This window comes from Serinus canaria, chromosome 12 (genome assembly GCF_022539315.1).
Source record: "Serinus canaria isolate serCan28SL12 chromosome 12, serCan2020, whole genome shotgun sequence".
Classification (NCBI taxonomy): domain Eukaryota; kingdom Metazoa; phylum Chordata; class Aves; order Passeriformes; family Fringillidae; genus Serinus; species Serinus canaria.
Genome location: NC_066326.1, coordinates 13,682,393 through 13,705,582, shown reverse-complemented (window position 1 = coordinate 13,705,582; position 23,190 = coordinate 13,682,393). Strand labels below are relative to the sequence as shown.

The following is a 23,190-nucleotide window of genomic DNA, read 5'->3' as shown; positions in this document are numbered from 1 at the left end:
TGGAGCAGGTTACTTGTCCCAGAACAGCTCCTGTGCTGCTGAAGACAGAAATGCCAGAGGTCTGATCTGCTGCACAGAACAGACTTGACCTCATTTTAAGACAAGACAGAATCCCAGGACAAAGTGAAAACATGAATTTTGTAAAACACTAGTATCACATTGAATACAAATATTGTTGACACAGAACCATCCCCAAATGCATGGTGACACAATTTTGCTTTGATCACCTTCTACTTTTCTACCATGCCCTGGTGAAGCACAAATCTCTATTTGTTACTGATCCTGTTACAATGTAACTGCAGAGGCACAAAGTACCTATTTGTCTCTGACAAACAGCACTATTAACATGATTTTAGGTTTTTACTGGATAGTCTGAGCCATCACCCATTAAGCTAAGGAAACAGAATCAGCAGTTCTATCACTCATACAGGTTTTCTAATGTTGACAGGAGATTTCTTCAAGGACACAGTAAAAGCCACTCTACAAGACATGGGGTTGTTTAAGAGCAAGCTTTTCCTTACACAAACTAGCAGTCCATCCTCTTTCAGTCATTAAGGGTTCTCAGAAGAAGTTCACCTTAAGCCATTAGAGACACATGACATTAAGCCCTTGGAAATACACATTATAGTAACCACTGGCCTAAACCTTTGATTTGAATTAGTTCCAAAAACGTAAAGGTTTTTCATGCCAGCAGGCAAGTGGGCGGAAGCGGAGATCCTTCTGCATGAAGAGAACTCGGACAAGAATCCCCTGATCCACCCAGACAAACAAAACACACACATGTTGAAATTTGTCTGCAAATCCAAATTTGCCTGCAAATTCACAAATACTGTGCAAATAGAGGCAAACAGCTTTAACACAATTCAACCATATAATTTGTTTTCTTACTCTTTTAGAGGACAGAAAATTTAGAAAACCTTATGTAAGGAAAATAATCAAAAACAAAACAGCTCAATGCAAAATATAAGGGAGTAAGTCATGTGGAAATAAGGAATAAAAAGCTTAGATGCCATTTTCAATACTTTTAAGCTTGTATTTGAACAAAGTGAACACACTCAGAGGGCATGAAAACTCATCTGCAGTTTATTTGTGGCACCTGAGAAAATAACTCATGACATACTAACTGCACTGGACACCTTCCATCTGCAGTCACTGGAGACAGGATGGGGTAATGAAAGAAAGGATAGTTTCTGACCAAAGTCTTTTAAAATGTCAATGGCAAAGGAATAAGAGGAAAAGAAAATACTCCTGATTACTTCAGAATGCAACTCCCACATCCAGTCTGTAATTTCTTCCTTTCTGACCTTTGTATGATTTCCTCCCTTCCTTGTACTATTCTATGTCATCTCTATCCTAAAGCCATGAGCCTCCCACAAATCTTACACACTTGTGTCCCACAGGAAAAGGAGAGCTTCTATCAAGGAAAACAATTGGCTTCAGGGGTTTCTAATGAACTCACACACAGCCTACATCTTCTCTGATTACAACTACCAGAAAGGAGGCTGTAGCAAGGTGCTGCTTGCTCTCTCCTCCCAACTAAGAAGTAACGGGACAAGAGTGAATGGCCTCGATTTGTGCCACTGGAGGTTTAGATTGGGTATTAGGAAAAGTTTCTTCATGGAAAGGGTTGTCAAGCCCTGGAACAGTGCCCAGGGCAGTGGTGGAGCCACCATCCCTGGAGGTGTTTAAAGGATGGGTAGATGTGGCACTGAGCACTGTGGGTTAGTGGTGGACTGTGCAGTGCTGGGTTAATGTTTGGTGTGATGATCTTAAAGGTATTTTCCAACCTAAATGATTCTGTGATTCCTTCCCTGAATGATCCTCTAGTCACTGTCACACACCATGGTGATTCCACAGCAGTCCCACCAATTGACACCTTAAGGTCTATCTTATCCCTACTGCCTCCATCTACAGCTCCTCTTCTCTTGCTTCAAACCAAGCAATCTGCCTAAACACCCAACTCAACACTGTACTTCTCCCAGTCTGTTGCCAGTCACTTCCCTAACCTCCTAGAATTTTGAACTTACTGATCAGTTTTGACTCTTTGCTCTTTGTGACACTTATGGAAGGAAGATGGCTAAGATTATGAAGCAGAGGAGATCATCTGCCTTAGGCTGTTCTTTACCACCATGATGGAATCTATGCTGCTTCTTACAGATCCCAGAGGTCTTCCAGGGGGAAAAAAAGGAAGGGATTAACATTTGACTGGTCTATTAGGTACACCAAAGCACAGCCAAAGCAGTGTTCCCATCAAGGAGACATTCCGATGGAGGAGGGAGATACATTTAGATCAAACCTATAGATCATTAATTAAAGACCAGAGCAACATTGCACTTTGGTAGTATATTTGCTTTTTACTGAAAGCAGGCAGTAATGATAATATAACAGACCAGCTATTTAAGTAAATTTAGCATTGTAGACAGAAAACATCACCAGATATTTCACTGGAACCCTCCCCATTACATTATATTTGAAACAGACATCACAGTAATCAGAAGTGATCTGGGTTATAAAACTGAACCTGAAGTTTATTTGGATTAGAGAAAGTTATACTCACAGCTGGCATTTCTGTAGAGCAGAAAAGGTTCATGGAGCTGAAACTCCAAATCTTTATTTACTGGCTCAACCAGATTGTGCATATTCAGTCGATTCACTATCGTAAAACCATGATAAGGAGAAGCTGACCTATTGTGTCAATTAAAACAAAACCAAAGATTAATATCTTCATCAAAAAAAGTAATTTTCTGAAAACAAGTTAGGAATTTATCTTCAAATTTCCATTGCTTTATTATGTGAAGCTTTAGCAGTCCTGCAGCTCTCACAGTTTTTTTTCTATGCCATTTCTTGGCATGCCACCTAATTTCAATTTCAAACTACACTTACCTCAAAGCAGGATTAGGATTAACATTAGAGTTCTACACTGTTAAACTGCTGAATCAAAGATATGCCTCTGAAAAATCTATTCAAAAAAACTAGGGCAGGTCCACCATTAAAATGCAAATGTATTCAATACTTGACATAAAATCGTTTTGAGGCATTTCAGAATTTTTTTTATTAGAGGAGAAAAACCAAACCACTTACACAGCACCATTACCTTACTGTAAACAGACATGACAATAAAAAAGAGCTGCTGTCTTAAATAACATGAAGAACACTTACAGGGGGAACCATAAACAGTGATTTCTTCCTAAAGGGAGACTCTGGAAATAAGGACTTCACCCAGTATCCTGAAAGTAAATTATTCAGAATTGTACTGCTTAGTGAAGCAATTTTTATTTATCTACATTTTTTTATGGACACCAAGTGGAAACAGAGAACACTGAGCAATCACAGAAAGTTCAAGACAGTTTTAGATCTGTTTTCTCTTGCTGCATGAATGTCCTGTCAGCATTCAACCGTGCCTGTAAGCTGGTGTATAACCAACAACAGCAGCACAATGAAGGCAGGCTAAAAATCAGACACAATTAGCTGGTAAATATAAATATTTCTGTAACAATATGGCCACCTTTATCTAATGATTTACAACAAAAATCTGTCAAGAGCTTCCAAGAACAGGGTAAACAACCATTACCATCGCAACTGAATCTCTAATGCACCACAGAGAACTTGTTTGAAATCATCCGCTAGTGACACTGAAAGCTTTTGCTTTGGTTTTTGATTTTTTTTTTAAGTTTGGTTCACTTTCTTACACTAAGTATTTCCAAACTGGGAGCTGAAGTAGCAGGAAGTGGTTACTCAAATCCCTACATAGTGCCATGATAAAATACTGTAATGACCAAACTATGACAGTCTGCTTCAGGATGGTTTAAGTCTGCATTATTTCTATTTCTTACCTTCAACAAAGTGCTATTTCATTAAGATTTTTTTATTTGCCTATAATTTAAAACTTAAACTTATGATTGATTTTATGTGCTGGTTCTCCTCCTCACCCTTTTTACCTGTCGTTGAGAACTGGAAACTTGTTCCATGGTTTTGAGAGGAAATCAAATAACCCCCAAAACCAGACACTACAAAATCTCCCGCTTTTGGGCAACTTTATCCCCTTACAAAATTTATGCCATATTCAAGGAGTAAATGAAAACATATTATTTAATTTCTCATCTCTATTGTTTTCATGATCCGCTTCATGGATTTTAGGAGACAAAGGGAGACTTGGCACTTAACAAAGTCAATGGACTAACAAATGCTACTGGATTAATAAAATAAGCTAAATAAACCAGTTTTTGATGGGGGTACATATGTGGCATTCAGGTTTTATGCTTTCTCAGCAATACTTTTAGGGGCTTTTGACAGAGTTATTCACCCATGTGCAGAATTTATTCTTTTTGAGTGAGTACACAGCAGTTAACAGCTGGACAAGCAAAAAATGATGAGAATGAAAGCTCTGCAGGAAACCATCTGGAGTTTGTTTTCTTAAGGAAAGAAAACAAACATCACCACCACTATATCCCCCCTCCCCCAAAGAACTAACCCAAACCAACCCTTACCTTTTATACACAAATAAGGTCCCTTCTATGTCGGTTTTCTCCTACAAAAAACAACAAATGCACTTCAGGGATGAGCTTGTTCACACAAGTAGGTTTTAGACAGTGTTTTAATGAGAGACTTAAAATATCCTTATCTTTCCATAAGGTTTGACATCACAGGTCTAAAAATATGCTCTGCTATTTTCAGAAACTACCAATTTTTTTTATTACAAAGATTAGGAAGTTAAACCTGCTGCCAAAAGACTTTGCTTACTCTCTCTATGTGCCGATGTGATACACACACAGCGTTCCACAGCCTTTCCCTGCTGAGCCTGATGGGGCAGGCTCCAAATATCGCAGAGGTTGTGTTCCAGTTCTACTCCAAGGAGAACGGCACAGCACGGCAGGACTGTGGCCATGGCTCTCTGTCAGACTCCAGCTTCCAGAGCAATACTCACCACGGGCGTGTGCGAGCAAAGTTGCTACAGCTCCAGGGCTGCCCGTGACAGCGTGGAGTTCCCCGTATTTCCCTTTGTATGGCTCCCTGATGAACCCGGCAGTCGAGCCAAAACTGTGCTTCAATGCAATGACGAACACTCTCATCTCTTAAATCCCCCTCCTCCCGAATTAGGGCTCTGCGCAACAGGCGCGAGCAACAACAACAAAGTACGATTAAAAAAGAGAAAAAGTCAATGGCCACCACAGCCAAAGCGCCCTCCAGCCCCAGCGCTGCCCCGCTCCGAGGGGGAACGGCGCCGCCTCCCCGAGCGCACACACGGCCTCGCCTCTGCCTCTTCCTCCCCCTCTTCCTCCTCCTCTCCCCCTCCTTTTCTTTCTCTCCTCTCCCTCTCGCCTGCTTTCTCCGTCTCCTTCTCTCCGCTTTCCCCCAGCACAAGCGAGGAAAAGCGCCCAAACCCCAAACTCCCCCTGGGCGAGCGCAGTCCCGCGCGGGCCCCGTGCGGGCGCGCCGGGCCAGGCGGCTGCCGGGGCACGGGCACGGCCGGGCCCGCCGGACTCACCCACTCGTTGTCCTTGGGGCTGAAGCTGTAGAGCGCGACCTGGCCGGTCACGTCGGCGATGCCGGTGATGAAGGGGTCGTGCCGCCGCAGGGCCGCCAGGCTCATCTCCTGCCCTGCTCTGCCCGCCGCCTCCATCTTGGATAGGGGCAGCCCCGCCCGCGGAACGGCAACAGCCGCGCCGGTGCAGCGGCGCGCCCGGCCCCGCCGCCGGCCGGAGCGCCCGGCCCGCGCCTGCAGTTCCGCCACCGGCCAGGGCCCACGCCACGCCCCGCCGGGCCCTTCCCGCTCCCGCCGGGCCCTTCCCGGGCCCCTCTTCTCAGCTCGGGACCCGCGGCCCCTTCCCGGGTCCCCACTACCTCGCCTCAGCTCCGGTGACTGAAGGCTTGCAGGGCCGCGGGCTCTTGGCGGAGCCCCGTGGGCCTTCGGCAGGGCCGCGCCCCCGCCGGCACGCGTGGGCAGGGCTGAGGGCCGGCCCTCGCACCTTGGTGTTGTTTATTGACCCCGTCAGTGATCCAGCGGCTGTGGGGTTTGCTGCAGGCCGCCTTGGGAAAGGCGATGGGCTTGGTCACAGGCTCAGGAGTTCTCTTCCAGTGCTTGGAGGGTGATGCTATTTGCTCCCGTGTCTGACATTTTCTGGGCCGTCAGTAGTTCCTAGTCTGCAGTGGGATAGGGAGTTTTCAATGTTTTAGAAGAATTTGGGGATTAGATATTTCTTTCACTTACAGTAAACATCCACATATACGTTTCTCAGGTAAAGGAAAGGTACACAGGACACCGAACTGTCATATGTAGTACTTAGCTACATTTGCTGAAACAAGAACAAGGTAACATGCGATGCGCTGAGCTTTTTCCTGCAGTTTTTCAATTACTGGTGATTTTAGAAACAGGAAAGTATAGAATATTCATCAGGACCAAGGCATTAATTACTTCCAAGATAAGATCACTGAGGTTCAAGTATCTTTGTAGCATTTGATGTAATCTGACAGGAAAAAAACAGGTTTGTAAATTTCCAAACAAAACATTGTTCGTGGCAAGCTCCTGACCCTCCTGAGAATGTAAGGAATGTGTGCTATGCTCTGTTTTACCACAGGTCATGTTGTTCTTTATTGCAGGTGGACAAAGTTGTGATTTTAATACAGCTTTACAGGATAGTGCTCTCCCACAATGGGTGACATTTAAGGAACCAAACGTAAACAAGGACCCAGCAGTTGTGTGGTTCCACAAAACGTCTCTCTGTTAAGAAGTGGAAATATCAAGTTCCAGTCTAATATATTTTTTTAAACTGTAAAGTTTTTGGGGCAGAACAATAACGTGCCTGTTTTGGTGTCAAAGTTCTAGTGTAAAGTAGAACTGTCTAGATTACTTTTTCTTAGGAAAAAAATAATCTAGACAGAAAACTTCATCCTAGTAACTCACCCTTGAACCCCAGACCATAAACATCAGTAAAAAACCTCAACAAAACTCATATGGAATGTCTTAGAGCTCCATAAATTGTCCATGTCTCTCTAATGGTTTGACCACAGAGGAGCCTAATCCATAAAATATTTGGGTTTTCCCTAGTTCTGTAGTGTTTGCTCTTTAAGGCAATACTTAGATGTAAAATGTCTCATTATTCTCTAACAGTTTATAAGACAATAAGAGGAAATTAAAGTTTGAAAACTATTTTATAGAGCAATAATATTCTAAGAACGCAGAAAGAAAATGACAAAAAAAATTAAAAAAACCCTTGTTCTAAATGGCTTCTTAAATGTCTGCATTAAACTGCCCCTTTCTGCAAGACTACTGTAAAGAAAAGGTAGCTTTCAAATTAAAAAACTTATTGGCAAAGGAAATTTTCTGCTGTGTGAGATCTCAGTTGTGAAAACTCCTTGGCTTCCTCTTGCATTAAAAGTGAGTCCCAAGGAGCAGCAAGAAAGAAAGGGAAGCAGTGCTTCCTGGTTATGGATTGTTTTCCTCCTGCATCTGCTAATTCCAGTTCTGCATTTCAGTGGATTTATTCTTCTTGCCTGCCTTCACCATTGTTGCATTGGAATAAAAAATATTTTGTATCAGAAGGGATGCACAGCCTGTCCTCTGCCCTCTCAGCCTCACAGCACAGCAAAGTGTGTGTGCAGGCAGAGTCTTGGGCTACCCTGGGGAGCTGTAGCTGCTCAGTTGTGTGCTGGGAGTGTTGTGAGGTGCAAATTTCCCCAGGCCTCCCTGCAGCTGTGCTGGGGAAGTGTTCCTGTCTCACTCCCTGCTCCTGGTTCTTGCACAGAGCCAGGCAAGAGTGGGATGATGCACAGGATGCCCTTTTCATGTTTGCTCTGTGAGTGGGACAGATTCCATTTGTGCTTCAACAAGTGAAGAGAACATCATGTTTTATAGTTCACTTATACTGCTGAGCTTTAGTAGGACAGGATATGTTATTATCCTAAATACTGTTGTCTACTTAATCTATGTAAATATTAAGGTAGATGAAATAATAAAGACCCTCTTTTTCGTTTGCCTGTGACACTATGGCTGGGTCTCTGTAGTCAGTTCTGTTATACAAACTATTTTTCTGGCCCCTCTTTTTACACAGTAGATTACTGATGTATTCAGAGCTTATTTGGGCTGCAGTCACTCCTTTAAACTTCTGCAGAAAAAGTCTTCATTCTTCAGTCCTTTTCTTTTTCCCTGGTTGGCTGAATATCCTCAGCAAAAGGTTTATTGCTGCTGCTCAGATGAGGGAGAAGTGCAGCCAGTGCTCCCAGTCAGGGCATTCCTGTTATTACTCCAGGCTGAATTAGGGTCCAGGGAGTCCTGCAAATCTGAGTGACTCACAGAGATTGTATTTTATCTTTACAGTTTTCCACTCAAAACAATTGCCAGATATTCCTGGTTTCATGAGCTGTTTTGCAAATGACACACTTCTGTTGGTTTGTTTGCAGATGCTTTCCTTTTTTTGTAATGGGAGGCAATTTCTGAACTATTGATTAATAATTGCATTGTTATCTATACCCCAAATTTCAGGATAATGGCTGTAATTCTACAGACTGTTTATCTGGGCTGTTCTAGATAGGACAAAATGTCCTGGTCATAACTTCCTTAATAACTTAATGAACATTTATTTTACATTTTAATTATTTTAATAAAAACCAAGGGGCAGGGGATGCTAGAACTTTTGAAGTGCTGACATTTTATTTGAAAAACCCTTTTATTTCACAGGTGGCATTACTTGAGCATTTTCCTCATTTGTATAAATAACTGTTCAGGTTCTGTAGTTACCTTTCCTGGCAGTTCTGTTCTTTGGAGGGCCAAGTGGATCAGCAGCCTTTCCTAGGAGCTCCAGCTTGCACTGTGCTCTCTCTGCACTAATGCTGCAGCCACAGGTACCTTATTGCATATTCATGGTGACAGACATTTAGCTGTGCAAAATCATCTTCCTCCTTCAGAGGAAAGTTGTCCAAATTGCTCCATATTAACAGTACCATAGTACTGTTAAATTAAATTGGTGGGATAGGATGGTGTGCAAAGGGACTCCAGGTTTGGCAGGATCATCACATGGAAGTGACAAGGTTTAGGAATATTGTTCTGGGACTACTGACTTACCCAGCTGTAGGTAGGGATTTTTCCCTGTTTCCATGCTCTGTATAAAACAGAGGGAACTCAGAACTGCTTTGCATAACATCTGAGTTTCTCAGCTGTTGCAGTACTGAAATGTGAATTTAACCTGAAGTTTGTTTGTAATGAAATAATTGCAGTAATGATTCTATAAAGGAATGGGTCAATTTAATTTTTCTTTTTCTCCCCTCCTTTTACAATTGGAAAAATCTTCTAGAAAATGTGAAGCATGAAACTTTAAAAAACCCATCACTTTCTGAAATAATATGGCTCAATAAAGTACAAGGAAAATGACAGAAAAAACAAAAGCAGTTAGCCATCTGTGTGTCCACTGACATTTTGGATATGAATGTAAGCAACAGTTACAGTCCTTCCAAGAGATTCGGAAATAATATTGAAAGAATGAGAGAAAAGTCATGAAATTACAGTTACAATTCAATAAAAACAGAAGAATGAAAGCACTCAATTCGATTTATACAGTAAAGCTACTCCCAGTGTAAGAGGGTGAAATAGGTCACAGGCAGCCCTCCTTACATTGCTCAATAACATTAGAAGGCTTAATCATTTATGGATTATCTCCTAGAAACAATGATCTGGTGCAGACAGGTAATCCAATCTCCTCTATCTTTCTAACCTGGTTTGCCATTTCACAGGAGATTGTGGAAGGGTGGCAAGTTTTTCTAGGAAGACATTGCCTGCCAGCTTGAAACATGTAAATTGCTGGAATTTGCATCAAAATATGACAGCTCTTCTCTGATGAAGGTAGGTAGTGAAATTAGACAGGTAAAATGATTTTTTTTTAACTAGGGCACAGAGGTTCAGCTGCAAATTGTATCGTGTTCACCCTTACTTAGGATCTGTCACTGATGGAGGAAAGAGAGAAGTTTATCATTGACATAAATCAGAACTAGACAGAAAATGTTATTCCTGGGACTCTGCATTTTGCATAATGTCCAGCAATATGTTTTTCCTGAGTAAATTTGTAGAAAAATTTAAATACAGTTTATTTTTGAATGCAAGCCTTTCAGTGATGGCAGGTTCTGTAAGTCCATTGGATGCAGGTGTGCAGCTTAACTTTTACTGATTGATGTCCATGATGTGATACATTGACTTTGAACAAATATCTTTAGCTACTTCTGGGATATTTTATCTGGCTGTAGCCTCAAGGCCTGTTGTTGAATATATCAGGCTGTGCTAATTTCATTGCTGAAAATGAGCTCCACTGCAAATATTCATTGGTCAAAATATTGCAGTAGCAAAAGTGCACCATCAGAGATTTTCAAATGCTTATTTCATTTTGCATGTAGTTGCTGTTTTATTGCTATAATAATGTTAGGAAAAATATTCAATTACTATTACAAGCAGAGCGGCCTGTTCCCCTAGGTCTCCTTGTACAGTTAAAAAAAAAGAAAGAGATAATTAGATTAGCAAGGTCCTGCTCTGTACAGAACTGAGAAATACATCAGGAATACTTGTGCATCGTAGCAGTAACCCTGAGCCTTGAGAAAGCTACTTTAGTAGAACCATGTTAGTTTTTAACTGAGCCAATTTTTAATTACTGAGTGATTTACCTTAAATATACTGTATCAGCTTTATGGCATTATTGTGTATTTATATTTTTGTCTTCCTAAAGCATCCCATTTTTCCTGAGCCACGTTTGATGGCTTCTTGTATCTGGCCCTTTAAATACTGGGATCATCACATAAATTTTAAAATGTATGTTTATATGTTTCTTTATCTCTGAAGCCTTGCTGTAAAATAGCGAGTCAGTATTCCTGTTAAATATTAAAATATTTTAAGAAATATTATTTTTATTTGTCAGTATTTTTCATTTAATATTTTGTTTTAATATTTCATTTAAAATATTTTATCTTCTTGCAAAATATGCCCATATCAGAGAAATCATCTCCAAAATAGGTTAGATTATTTTTTTATGAGCAAATGTGTATTTTTCAATAGGCTTTTCTTGATGTGGTACTGTACTAATAAGGAAGATGCAACACAATTCTGAGAGTAAATAGCTTCTAGAGCTTTTCAGACATGACTGAAAACAAATAAATTGTAAAACTGCCCGGTGGTTTGGGCTGCTTTTGATGCTTCTTGGGTTTTCCAGTGTCAGAGGAATGGGAATCAGCAAACCTGCATTCCTTTCAGAGGTTATTAAACCACTGCAGCTCTCTCCACCTTCATTTTCTCAGCCATAAAATGAGTGCAATGTATTTAGTCATCATCATAAATTTAATTGGAATCCTTTCTGAAGAGCATTATAAGCAGTAGGCATTCTGGTGATATTTCACTAATCCAGGGAAGGGCTGGTGGGATGCTGAAGGATCACAGAACCTCTCTGGAAGGTGAGGCTGCAGCTGCATTGGGTGCTGTCCCAGGACAAAGGAGCAGCTTTGGAGCTCTGCTCTGGCTGGGTGGGTGTCCTGGAGCCCCTCAGTGTCAGCCAACACCTCCTGTGGGTCTCATCTTCTGTGGGCTGAAAACAGGAACAGACACAGGTGCAGTGAGAGCCTGGAGCACAGCATCCCTTCCTTCCTGCTGTGAGCACAAGGATCTTTGCTCTTTGCTTTGGCAGCTTTCTCCAGGATGTATCTTCTCCAAGAGTATTCAGAGACATAAACCATGAGGATTGAACGTGTGTCGTGTGCTAAATTCTGCCTCTGTCAGTTGCAGTCAAGAATCCATAATGTGCTCCTGCTTTGAAATGCAGTTCTGAGGTAGAGCCACCCATTCTGGATGGCCTTCCTGCAAGGAGTCACTGTTACATCATGACTAAGGAAATAAACTGCATGAGATCCTCACCTCTTATTTGGCCGCTTTCCTCCAATTCAGTTCTGGCTGATGGAGAATTGCTTTGCTGTGATGAAGTTCATCACACAACTTTATGGATAATGTGTGTCAGGAGTGGCACAGGAAGGGCATTTCAGGGAAAAGCATTCACACACAGTGCTGTGGAAATTTGCAACCAAACTGGAGCAAAGCTTAGCTAAGACACAGCTGGAGCTCAGGCATGAAGGGCTGTGGTGGAAGTGCAATTGCAGCTTTTTAATTTTGGGACCTCATGTCCCTTGACATTGGTGTTAGAAAACAAATGATCTAATAGTAATGAGAAGTATTAAAGAACAAAAGCAGCAGCATCTTATATAATTAATTTCAAGTGGGTTGCGTGCAGTTGCATGTGTAAAGAGAAATGGCAGTCAGCTATTTCCTACAGAATCTTCTACAAAATCCTGTGCACAGATCACCTGAATTTTCATTTGGAAAATAAGTAAAAATTGGGAGATTATTCTACAAATTTGGTTGCTTGCTTTGGTGTATTTTCAAAGGAAAAAATAATGAACTAATAAGTTGTGTGTTGAAACCATCCCTTGCATTCAGACAAGAATTTCTTTCCCAGAGGTACATAATAAGAAAATTACTTTTGTATGTAGAATTAGTGCATGGAAATGCTGAATATAAAGAGCTTGTGCAGGGGTGGTATATTTTGTCAGGTAAGGATTGGCAAGCTGATGAACAGCTCTCCAATAGGTTGTAATAATCTCAAATAATTATTTCAAGACCTCTTGAGTACCAGTTTTCATGACAGGCTGTAATATGTTCTTTCAAGACTCTTATGGTCAGTACAACTAGTTCTCATTTTCAGAATTACTGCCTCATCTAAAGTCTGTACCAAACCATGTGATTTTCAAAACAATTAAATGGAACAGACTTTGAGAGCTGCAGTGTAAACAAAGCACAGATGCACCAACAGCTGAAGGACCACATCTCCTCTTGCTTTTTCCTTCTGGTGTGACTCCTTGCAGAGCTGGCAGGTTGAGCTGGGCCCTGCAGTCCCAGGGTGACACAGTGCCTGCCTGCCCAGCTCCTCCTCTGCCCCTGAGTGCAATCTGGGGCTGCTGACAGCTGGCAAAGAAATCAGCCGTGGGGAGCTGAAGCTCGCCATGCTGGCCTTTCCTGTCCCTGTGTGTACCTGCCATTGCTCAGACACAGACAGGCCATTGTTACACAGTTTGACACTTCCATGACAAAAAGCCCTGTCAGCCAGGAGAAGTGAATTCCACGAGTGATGAGCTTTCCACAGGGCAGGAGTGGCCAGAGTCCTCCATTTACCCAACAGACAAAGACTCAAAATCAGCTACCAAAACAGAGAACAAAATATTGCCTGTGTGAAATATTTTCACTCTGAGATAAAACTGGATTAAGAAAAATTCTGATCAGCTCTGTTTTCACGATGGATTAGTTATGTGAGTGATCAGGGGGTGCTGTGTCTGGGAGGTAAGCTGGGTACAGAGGAGAGCTGGTAGTGCTCCTGCAGAGCATAGGAAGGGAGCTGAGGGAAAGGCTCTTCCTCCTGCCCTTGGTAGCAAGAATGTCCACACAGGAGCAGCAGGGGAGCTCAGGCTGAGGGAAGGTCTAGGAGACAAAACCAGGCATGTCTTTATAGTGTGTTGTGTGGGAAGGGGACTGTTTGACTGCTTATATCATGGACGTATGTTTTGGTAAGATTCTCCCTTTATATTCTGTTTTGTTGTGTTTGGGTTTTTTTGGACTTGTTCTTAAATTCCAGCTGTAGTGGAGGCTGGCCAAGCAGGCTGTCCAAAGCTCTAAGATTCAACACTTTAGCTCTAAGATTTAGCACAGGGCCACTGTGATTCATGAGCTTCTGTGACACAAGAGCCAGGCGATGCTGTTGGCTTACAAACAGCTGTTGGGAATGCTTAAGTTAAAAGGGTTATTCTTGTTCCTTTAGAAAAATCCCCCTAATATTGTGTAATATCTGGATTTTTACTTTATCCAGCCTCAGATATTTCCTTCATAGGCTCTTGCCTACTTCATGTTGCTTCTTTAGTGGTGACACTTCTGCAAAGTGCTGTCTGTGGCTTGGTGACACCAAGCCAACTGCTGAGATGTTTGAAGGGTAGTAACTATTTATTTGAGTTTAAACAATTAAAGGCTCAGTAAGGGAAATCCACTGCAAGTGAAAGATGGTAACTGAAACACTGACTTTACCAGAAAAGCATGACTGCCACAATAGGGGCACTTTGTCAAACACTTGGACAAAGAAAAAAATAAATGTGTAGTAATGAAGATAATTGTACAATGGTGTTTTATTACCATCATGTCAGGAGAACAGAGAGACATATTAAATTTACATCAATCCCCATCAGTTCTTTATAACCTTAAAAAAAAATCAGAGAGGAAGATATGAAAATTGTCTATATTCTGTCTCTCTAAGTTGATTTTTCATCTGGATCTCTAGCTGGAATTTCATTATTAATGTTTGCAAAAACGTATTCTGGTATATGAGCTATTTGCAAACTGTTCACTGGGATTATTATTTAAAATTTTTCTTAATTGTAGTTTTAAGCAGAATTGTGCTGGTTTTTGAAATGCTCCCAAAACCATCAAGTGCTCTCCAGAGGATGTGCTAATGAGGCATATAATGGGACATCAGGATGAATCTTTTAATTTATACATTAGAAGGTTATTTTTTCTACTTTTGTTACCTGTTTTTCATTATAAATAAGGTAATATTAGAAAATGTTTGCATTGTAAAATTATCAGAGATGAATGTCTTGCTTATCTGAATTTAGGCAAGGGGATACAGTAGCAGCAGGGCTTCTGTTATAATCAGCAAAAAGGTAACAGAGGAAAAAGGCAGCTGAAGTGTAGATCTGTGACAAGATCTTCTGTTAGTTCAGGGATTTTTGAGGCTTCTGTAGTCTCTATGGGACTCTTTTTTTTTTTTTTTTTTTGTAATATTTCATCTGGAACTGCCTTTGTTTGCATTTCCACTGAGCTTATGCAAGAGAGGAAATTTGCAAATCTGTATAACTTAATTTTTTCAATGGAAACTGCAGATAAATTGTGGCTATCGTGGGCTTCACTCATCTGTGTAATCCAGGGGAGCTGTTCCCAGCTTTAGTCTGGATGTGGCTGACTCAGAGTGACCTCAGTGATGGCTGCTAAGGACTGGGCCCAGGAATGCTCCCAGTGCTAGCACCAGGGCTGTTTAGGGAGCATCTAAATCTGTTCACTGACTACTCAGTGGTTGAGGTGTGTGGCTGTTTGAAAATGCTTATTTTGTGACCTTTGGCTTGCATCCAGGACCTATTTCAGTCCTGACCTTTGGGTTGTATCTTGGTTTCTGGCTTGGGCTCTTGACCTTTGGTATTTAGCCTGACTGCTGGCCTTTGGGTGCCAGATCACCTCTTGTCCTAGTCTTGGATTCCAGTTTTGGATATTAGCTCTAACAGCTTCTTGCAGCTTGGCACTTCAATCTTATATGTGCTTTTGAAATTTTCCCCTTAGGGCACCAATTGTACTTCTTACATTTCTTTTTTAGCCTTTATGTAAAACTCTTGTAATCAGAGCAGCTCGATTCTAACTGCATCCCTTCCCTTGTGGCTCATTAAATGGAGGAAGCAGAGCTGTCTGGACACTCTTCCAGGAATCCCTGGTTCCTGCTCACCATGGGGAGTCTCTTGGTTTCCTTTGTGCTCACACTTGAGTGATGTGCAGGTGGGTGGGTGCCCACCAGCACAGCCTCAGCTCCAGCTGGCCATGGCAAGTCTGCCTGATGGTTGGGCATCCAAAAAGCCAGAAGGAGTGCAAGGCTGATAAATCCCAGCATCCTGTTTGCTACAAATCTGTTGTTGAGATAGCAACCTGAAAATTTGACCGAATGTGTAAGAATTAAAAACTCTCATAAATTAATATTACATCAGTCAATTTCCTCCTAAAACATGATACATGAAATGACAGCAAAATCATGTCTAAGGAAGATAAACACAACCCCAAGGTCCCTATGGTATTTTCAGTAATAGCATCACAAGGTTCTGTTGCTTTTGGAGGTCAGATGGCAAGCTTCATGTTCACAGTTGTGACTACATGCTCATGTGAGTTTGTTTCCCTGGCTTTGCAGGGACTGTTTGCATGAATAACCACTCCTGCAGAGTGAATAAAGGCATTTGCAATCTGGTCCCAGCTGGAAACTTATTTCTGAAGCCAGTTCACTCTCTTCATAAAGCACAGATTCTTTGTTTTATCTTGTTCTGTGTTTAGTTCACACATTTTGAAATCTTTAGGTTGATTGCAATGCCATTCCAAATCGCTTTCTACTGGAAGAGATGTATATTTTATAGTTCTTGATTCTTTCCCAACACATATTTGGAATAGAGATATTCTTGCCTGGGAGGAGAAGGGTAATTGCTGCCTGCCTGGATATCAGTTAATTAGCAGTCTCCTCACCGGTGGATGCCTGGCTAAATTCACTCTTTTGCTGAGTAATTTATTAAATAACTACAAGTCTATTCAGGCAGCCTCAACAGTATTTTATAACAAAGCACTAATTACTTGATATATTTAATAGCAAAAAAGGTGTGAGGAAGTACATGGCATATATTCTCAATGGCTTACCAACCTTTGTCTCACACCTTGCTCTTGGAGCGCAGAGCTCAGTGAATTAGACCCAGTCATTCCTCAAGTGAGGATGTGAGCATCATTTTACAGGACTTACTGACTATCCTTTTCTTCCTCAGTTAAGGGACTCTTGGCCTGGTTTGGAATGCAGAAGAACATTTTGAACAGGGATCCCTGTCATAGCCTCAGCAAGGCTGCTTAGATAGGGAGAATCAGCTCTGCTAAGTGCTGACACTTGTGCAGAGGCTGGGGAAGTGGACAGAGGAAGTGCCAGATAAGCCCAGTGTGGGGCTGCCCTGTCACAGGCTGTGTGGTGCTGCTGTCATTAACGTGCCACTGCCTCGGGGACAGCGCTGGCCTCAGCCCACATCTCTCGGCAGCTGTCAGGTGGATAAGACAAGCTGGCTGGGGAATGCACCAAGATAATCACAGCAAGGTGAAGTTGAATCTCGCAAGTGAGCTGCACTGAGTGCTCCTAGCAAAGGAGCCTTTATTCTGCTGCACAGAGAGCAGATGGACTCTGTGACTGTTCTTTGGGTTTCTGGGGGAGAATTCAATACATATGGTCTGGAATCAACACCTCATTTGTCACTTCTAGTCACATCATTACACCCTCCCACCCCCCTAATTTTTTGATGTTGTTTTACAAACAGACCATCTCCTGGTAGCAGGTATGTGTAAAGGCAGCATTCTGAAATTTGCCAGCTCTTTATCCCTTTTGCTGAACTCCTGCTGGAATCCAAAAGCCCAATTTCTTTTCTTCTTTTCCTGCAGGGTACGAGCAGCTGTTATTTTGAAAAGAGAGGCTCTGTAGCGTAGTCATTCTTCTCAGAAATTTGAAAAATAAGCACAGGCCTTTTGTTACTTTTAATGTCTTATCAGATGATTTCTGTTTTGATCTATAAAACATACTACTGTATAAGTAGTGAAAATGGAAGGTTGGTAGATTTGAGGGTTGAGTCTAACTCTGCTTTAAGACCAGTTCTGGCAGCACATCTAAGACATCTTAATACACAAAAGGTGTGCACAGATGTTTCCTAGGTATTACTGAGAGTCAGTTTTAATACTGGAATTTGCTGAGTGGGGAGGAAGCACACTCCTATTTTTGGGAACTCCTTTCTCTTACATGCTTCCTTCAAAACTCAGCCCTTTAACAAGTGTTAAACATTATTCTACACAGCATTGTAGTTCATCTGATGCAGCATTTTTTTTTTTTTTCCCTTCAGGGAAACCAAGTTTTAACTCCACATTTTAGTATACTGAATAGCTGAATGTGCTGCAGATTAATTTGAAGAGACTCCCATTACAAGTAACTGTAATAAAACTGGGGACCTGGCTTGCTAACTCTAAATGTATATGACTGTATGTCATGGTATGGTCATAGACAAGCATGAAAAACCATCAATTTTTTATTTTTAAAAATAACTTACATTTTAGTTTCTTAAAGAACTTTGCTGCTACATTTTGAATTTCTATTAAATCATGAAGTTTTGTTTTCTATTAAATGTGTATGGTACAAAGAAAGGAACTGTCATTTTAGATATTCATACATAATAGGCAGAGACCTAAATGATATATTTTGATGTCTGCTAGTTCTTCCTTGACTAAACACTTGCCCCTTGTTTAGAGGTGTTTGTGGTGGGGAAGTTGTTCTGTTTCATCCAGCAGTATTAGAATTTTAAATATATTTCTGTGCAGTAAACAGCACAGAAAAGGAATTTTTCATAATGAAGGCACCTAACTCACCCCAGGACCAAAATGTGTTAAAGAACAGGATTGACACTGTCATATCAACTGACATGGCACTGTCCTCTTGTTAGAGCCCAGAACTCTGAGTCTGTAAAAAGGGTGTGAGCAACACAGACCAGATCATCATTGGGCTTTAGCAGGTTGGACCTTGAGTCAGTTCAGAACATTTTTCATATGAACAGCAAAACTGAACTGTCTGAATGGTAAAGGAGAAGCAGGACCCCAAGGTCCCATAAGCACATTTTTAAAAATTTATTTAAAGGAGTCAGTTTTTGAGGCAGAAGGGGTTAGTAACAGTACTTTAGAATTCTGATGCTCCCTTTCTTATTTAATATAAACCTCCTTACTAAAATGTTATTAAGTGTTGTTTAGAATGCTTTTGTTAAAATTAAATGTTTGGGTGGAATTAAAGAGTTACACTGAATAATTCAGCAGTGTTTCAGATGAAGGGTCCAGTTTGCTCTTTGGGAAGCTCTGGAGGATTGTTCATCACTGTTGCAGCTCCTGTACCTCACTGACCACTGGAGTTGCTATATTTTGTTTTTGCAAAAGAAGCTGAAGTTTTATTTCATCCTGAGTTGTTCACACTGACTGGATGCACAGTTTCAGGTGTTTCAGCAGTGTATATAAAAATCATTAGTTTGAGAGAAGCAAGTTTTATGGATTCCTTATATTTGATGTTGCATAGGACTTGTACCATGCATAGTAGACTTTGTAACTCAGTTTTAATTCTGATATTTTAGAAAGCACACCTATGACTTGAGAGATAGAAAAGTCATTGAAGCTTTCCTTGTCCTTTGCTCTCAGGCTTTGACTTCTCCCTTGCATTTCTCATTATTCATTATTACTGACATGCTGACTGATACATTTTATGCTGCACAGACACTCCATATGTATGAGAAAGACCTGTCAAAGCATAGGAGGCTTTTTTTTCTCCACTGAATTATCTTCAAAGTCCTGGCCCATATCTATTTTTAATTTTTTTTTCCAACAAGATCTTTCTATTTGTCAGGGGATCAAAGATGTCTTTAAACCAGCCTGTGTCCACAGCTGAGGGATCAGCCTTAGGAAGGTGTTGGTTTAGGATGTGCTACAGGGTTGGATGTGAGAGGTTTTACAACTGCACAACCTCCACCCTGATGGCAGAGGTTAAATTGCCTTTAATCTCCACATATATACTAGTGAGGGGTCATTCTGACTCCTAATTTTTTCACTTTAATTCTTGTCTACTTCCTAGATCATACCCTTAGAACTAATCTAATGACCTTCAGGAAGAAATTAATATAATTTTTCAACTAGACAAAAAATTGCAAAACTATTGTGAGAAATTCCATTTTACCTCATCTGTTTGTGGACAAGTGTCTGGATTTCAGCCTGGCTCAGAGGCACTTGCTCTGCTCTGTCACTCCCTGAACAAGCAGCTGGAAAGGCTCCATCCCTGCATTCTGCATGGAAGTGGCTCCTTTTCCTCTGGCCACAGGTGGACAGGGACAGGAACAGGGCAGTGGCAGCAGCAACCCCCATAAGGTCATTTTGCTGCTGTTCCATATCCCTGGATGTACCAGGCTTCCCCTACTATGAGTCTGGGTGCATTGCAGGAAAAGCTGAAGATGCCTTTGACCAGAGGATTCCCACCTTGCAGAGCTGGGGATGAGTGCTCTCCATGACCTTGCTTCTCTCAAATCCCTTTTGCACTGTTTTGAAACTGCACTGAGACCAACCAAGTGGAAGTTCCAACATCATTTCCAGCTCAGGCAGAGAGCATGCTGACCTTGCCCAGGCTTCATGCTTGAATGTCTTCTGTTCTCTCAAAATTCCAATAAAAAAATCTGGGGTTTGGAGAGCAGTACAGCAATAGGTACTGCATAATTTGACACATGTTTCTGACTGGCTGGAGGTCATTTAAGGTTTTGAAATTATGCAAAAAAAAAAAAAAAAAAAAAAAAGTGATGTGGAAGCAGTTTTTGGAATAAAAGCAATTTTTAGGTGTCTTTAGCAGTTCACAAGGATGAATCTTGTAAAAAGTAGTGTTTGTTAATATCTTTTCAAGAGTAATTGTAATTACTCTTTTTAAATTGTAATTGTAATTTTTAATTGTAATTAACTTTTTTGGTTATTATAAAATATTGAGTTTAGAAATTGTCCACTGAATTGGCTTTTTAACACCTTTAAACTTCATATTCTATGAATTTGGTGTAGGCATTAAAATAGTAGCAGCTGTTTCTATTCTCTTTCTTTTTTCTCTCCCTGAATATGGATCACAGATGCAGATCACACAATTTATGAAATATGTGCAAGTGCAGACACATTCCTTAAAGTCAGGACAGCTTCAGTGATTCTATCTAATTTTACTGCTTCTTTAAAGCTGATAAAATTTAAAATTCCCAGGAAGCTGTAGAAAAAAGATTTTTTTACTCTTGAAAAATACCTAATTCAGAATCTTCAAATTCTAAGAAGAATTTGATATGGAAACCTTTCAGAAATGTTTTAAAAAGGAAATTGGACACGTAGTTCTATTTTTGTTTGGATATTTTTTCTTGTGCAAACCTTTAGCCATATGGACTACAACATTTCAATATTACTGTAAAAATATTTCAACAGGACCTGGCTGATATTTCCAAATTAAAAGACAGTGCAATCTACATTTCACTGAACATTTTGGTGTTTTGATATTTTTTTATCCACTAAGGATGGAAATAAACTTCAAAATGCCTGAATTTCCCAAAGGATAGACAATTTATTTCTCTAACTAAGCATGTTTTGCCACACTGCTCCCTGAAGTAGGATCTGTGTCCTTATTACACAGCATGCTTCCTCTTGCAGTCTTGATGATCAAAGCATGAAAGCTGTCAGATGAGCAGAAATGTGTAGCATGTAAGAACTGTGTATCAGTAACACACTGGTTCAAATCAAAGGAAATCACAACTAAAAAAATCCTGTTTCTTTTCACCTTAAAACTAACCCAAGCCAGTGTTAATCTATCTTCAGAGACAGTAATAGCTTCAGGAAATAATGGCTTTTCTGGGGTTTTTGTCAGCAGAAACCCCTTGGTTTCCAAATACGTAGCACAGAACTGTTTTTACAGTTCTGGGGGATTATTTAAAGAAAAAAAGAAGTTGCATCAAGATTTTTAGTCTCACTGAAGTCCATGAGCATTGGATTAGGTCCTTAGATCCGGTTATGTAAACACTTCTGGAACATTTTTAGACTGCAATGTTTGGCCTGTTACTACAGAGTGCTGCAGTGCTTTTCATAGCTTGATGCTTTAATACTTACACTTGAGGAGCTTATAACTTATTTTCTACCTGATACATCCACTTCCTGTGTTAGCATACACCCTGGTATTTAGGAGTATCACTCTTTCCTTTCTGTACTCCCTGAAATATGTGAAACAGCTGCCTGAGGATGTTGCTGGATATCAAGCATTTCTGATCCACAGGAGAGAAGTTATTATTAGCATTTCATATTGCAGCTATTTCTGATTTACCTGTGGGTAAGAACAGGTTTTTATAATCCCCCATCTTTGCTCCTTGTGAGATGATAAATATAATAAATAAATAAACCACTCATGTGAACACTGCTTTGAAGACGTTCAACCTTTTCTCTCCTTTTCTTACTTTTTGTAAGTTTTATCCTTATATTGCTTTATCTTTTTATAAATCACAAAGTCTATCTTAAGCCAAAAAATATTTAACCTCCTGTAAAACCTGACTTCAGGTGTTGGCAGGGGCTTCAGTGGCACAGGAGGTTGTGCTTTGCAGAGGAGGCCTGGGAGCAGAGGACTAGGAAATACCTGGGTTTGATTCAGGGAGCTCTGTGGTCAGACACACAGTGAAGACAGTACTCAGTGTTCTGAGATCCTGCTTGAAGGGAGGAAGGACCTCAGGTTTAAAAAGTCCTGACTCTTCCCCCTTTAATTCTGCATGCTGCACTCACATTTTACCTAATTTTTCAAAAGATGTATCTCACTATTAACTGGGTAGTGTTAACCAAAGGGAGCAGATTGGTTTTAAAAGAGTGAATAATAGAGAGCTTGTATCAGGAGTACTGAAGGATTGCACACTGAACAAAGTGAAACATGGCCATTGTTCATTCATTCTTCTCTCCTGTACCATCTGTTCTGCCAGTGCAGTGACACGCTAAATCATTGCATCTCAGAAGCAGCAGCCTTTTGCACAAAGGTAAAAACTGAGAGTGCCAGGAAAATGCTTTTGAAATTGTGACCTGTGTCTTATGCAAGCAGTGTGCCCTTCCCTGACAGCACAGGCAAGCAGGAGAGTGGAGCTCCACCTCTTCTCTATGATAAACGACAACAAATTTTATATTATAACAGGCATGCATGACCTGACAAACTTATGACAGACAGTGGTTCTTAGGCACTGTAAATTACTACAGTGCCTTTGCTACCAAATGAAACTCATGTTGTGAGGGCAGATGTTTGTTTTAACATTGCTTTTAATACTCTGCTTCTTACAGCTCTCAGAGCTCTCCTAAGATGAGCACTGTGTCGTTTTGACATGTTCAGCAGCAACACTGCTCTAAGAATGATGCACTAGACTTTTCTCAAGCTCTTGAATGTTTATTATGAAGGATGCACAGCTGCCCTCCTTCAAAAGCTGCTGGGAGAATATCACAGTCCAAACCCTCACTTATTTAGGAAGTCATAGGAAGATGTCACCCTAACGAAGTCCGTGGGACTAGATGACCTATATAGTTGTTATCTTACAGTCTTTTTATAACTAATTCTAAATAGGGGAGAGAAACACACTCTTTTTTGACTTACTGGAATTCTTCAAATCCTCATAAAAATTTACTGAGATAATAATAGCAATCATATGTTGTATAGATAGTGCAGTTCATCTCTAAGTGCTTTTTAAAGATAAGAAGCATCTTCATTGATGCTGAAACAAAATTAAGAAGTCTTGTGATAAGTCCCACAGCAC

At 40.7% G+C, this 23,190-nt stretch overlaps 1 protein-coding gene across 3 annotated transcripts in view; it reads right to left on the bottom strand.

Annotated features, from left to right (window-relative positions):
- The window catches only part of DCP1A (decapping mRNA 1A), a 30,177-nt gene extending 24,343 nt beyond the window's left edge, over positions 1-5,834 (bottom strand). The window contains exons 1-3 of one of the 3 annotated variants that reach the window (XM_050979291.1): positions 5,486-5,834; positions 4,488-4,528; positions 2,558-2,685 (exon numbers count right to left, since the gene is read on the bottom strand). In XM_050979291.1, the coding sequence (XP_050835248.1) occupies positions 2,558-2,685; positions 4,488-4,528; positions 5,486-5,620 (304 nt within the window). In that variant the 5' untranslated portion in view covers positions 5,621-5,834. Of the gene's footprint in view, positions 1-2,557; positions 2,686-3,159; positions 3,228-4,487; positions 4,529-5,485 lie in introns of those variants that run through there. The other 2 variants (XM_050979290.1, XM_050979292.1) reach the window with 2 other exon arrangements.
- Positions 5,835-23,190: the final 17,356 nt, after the last annotated feature.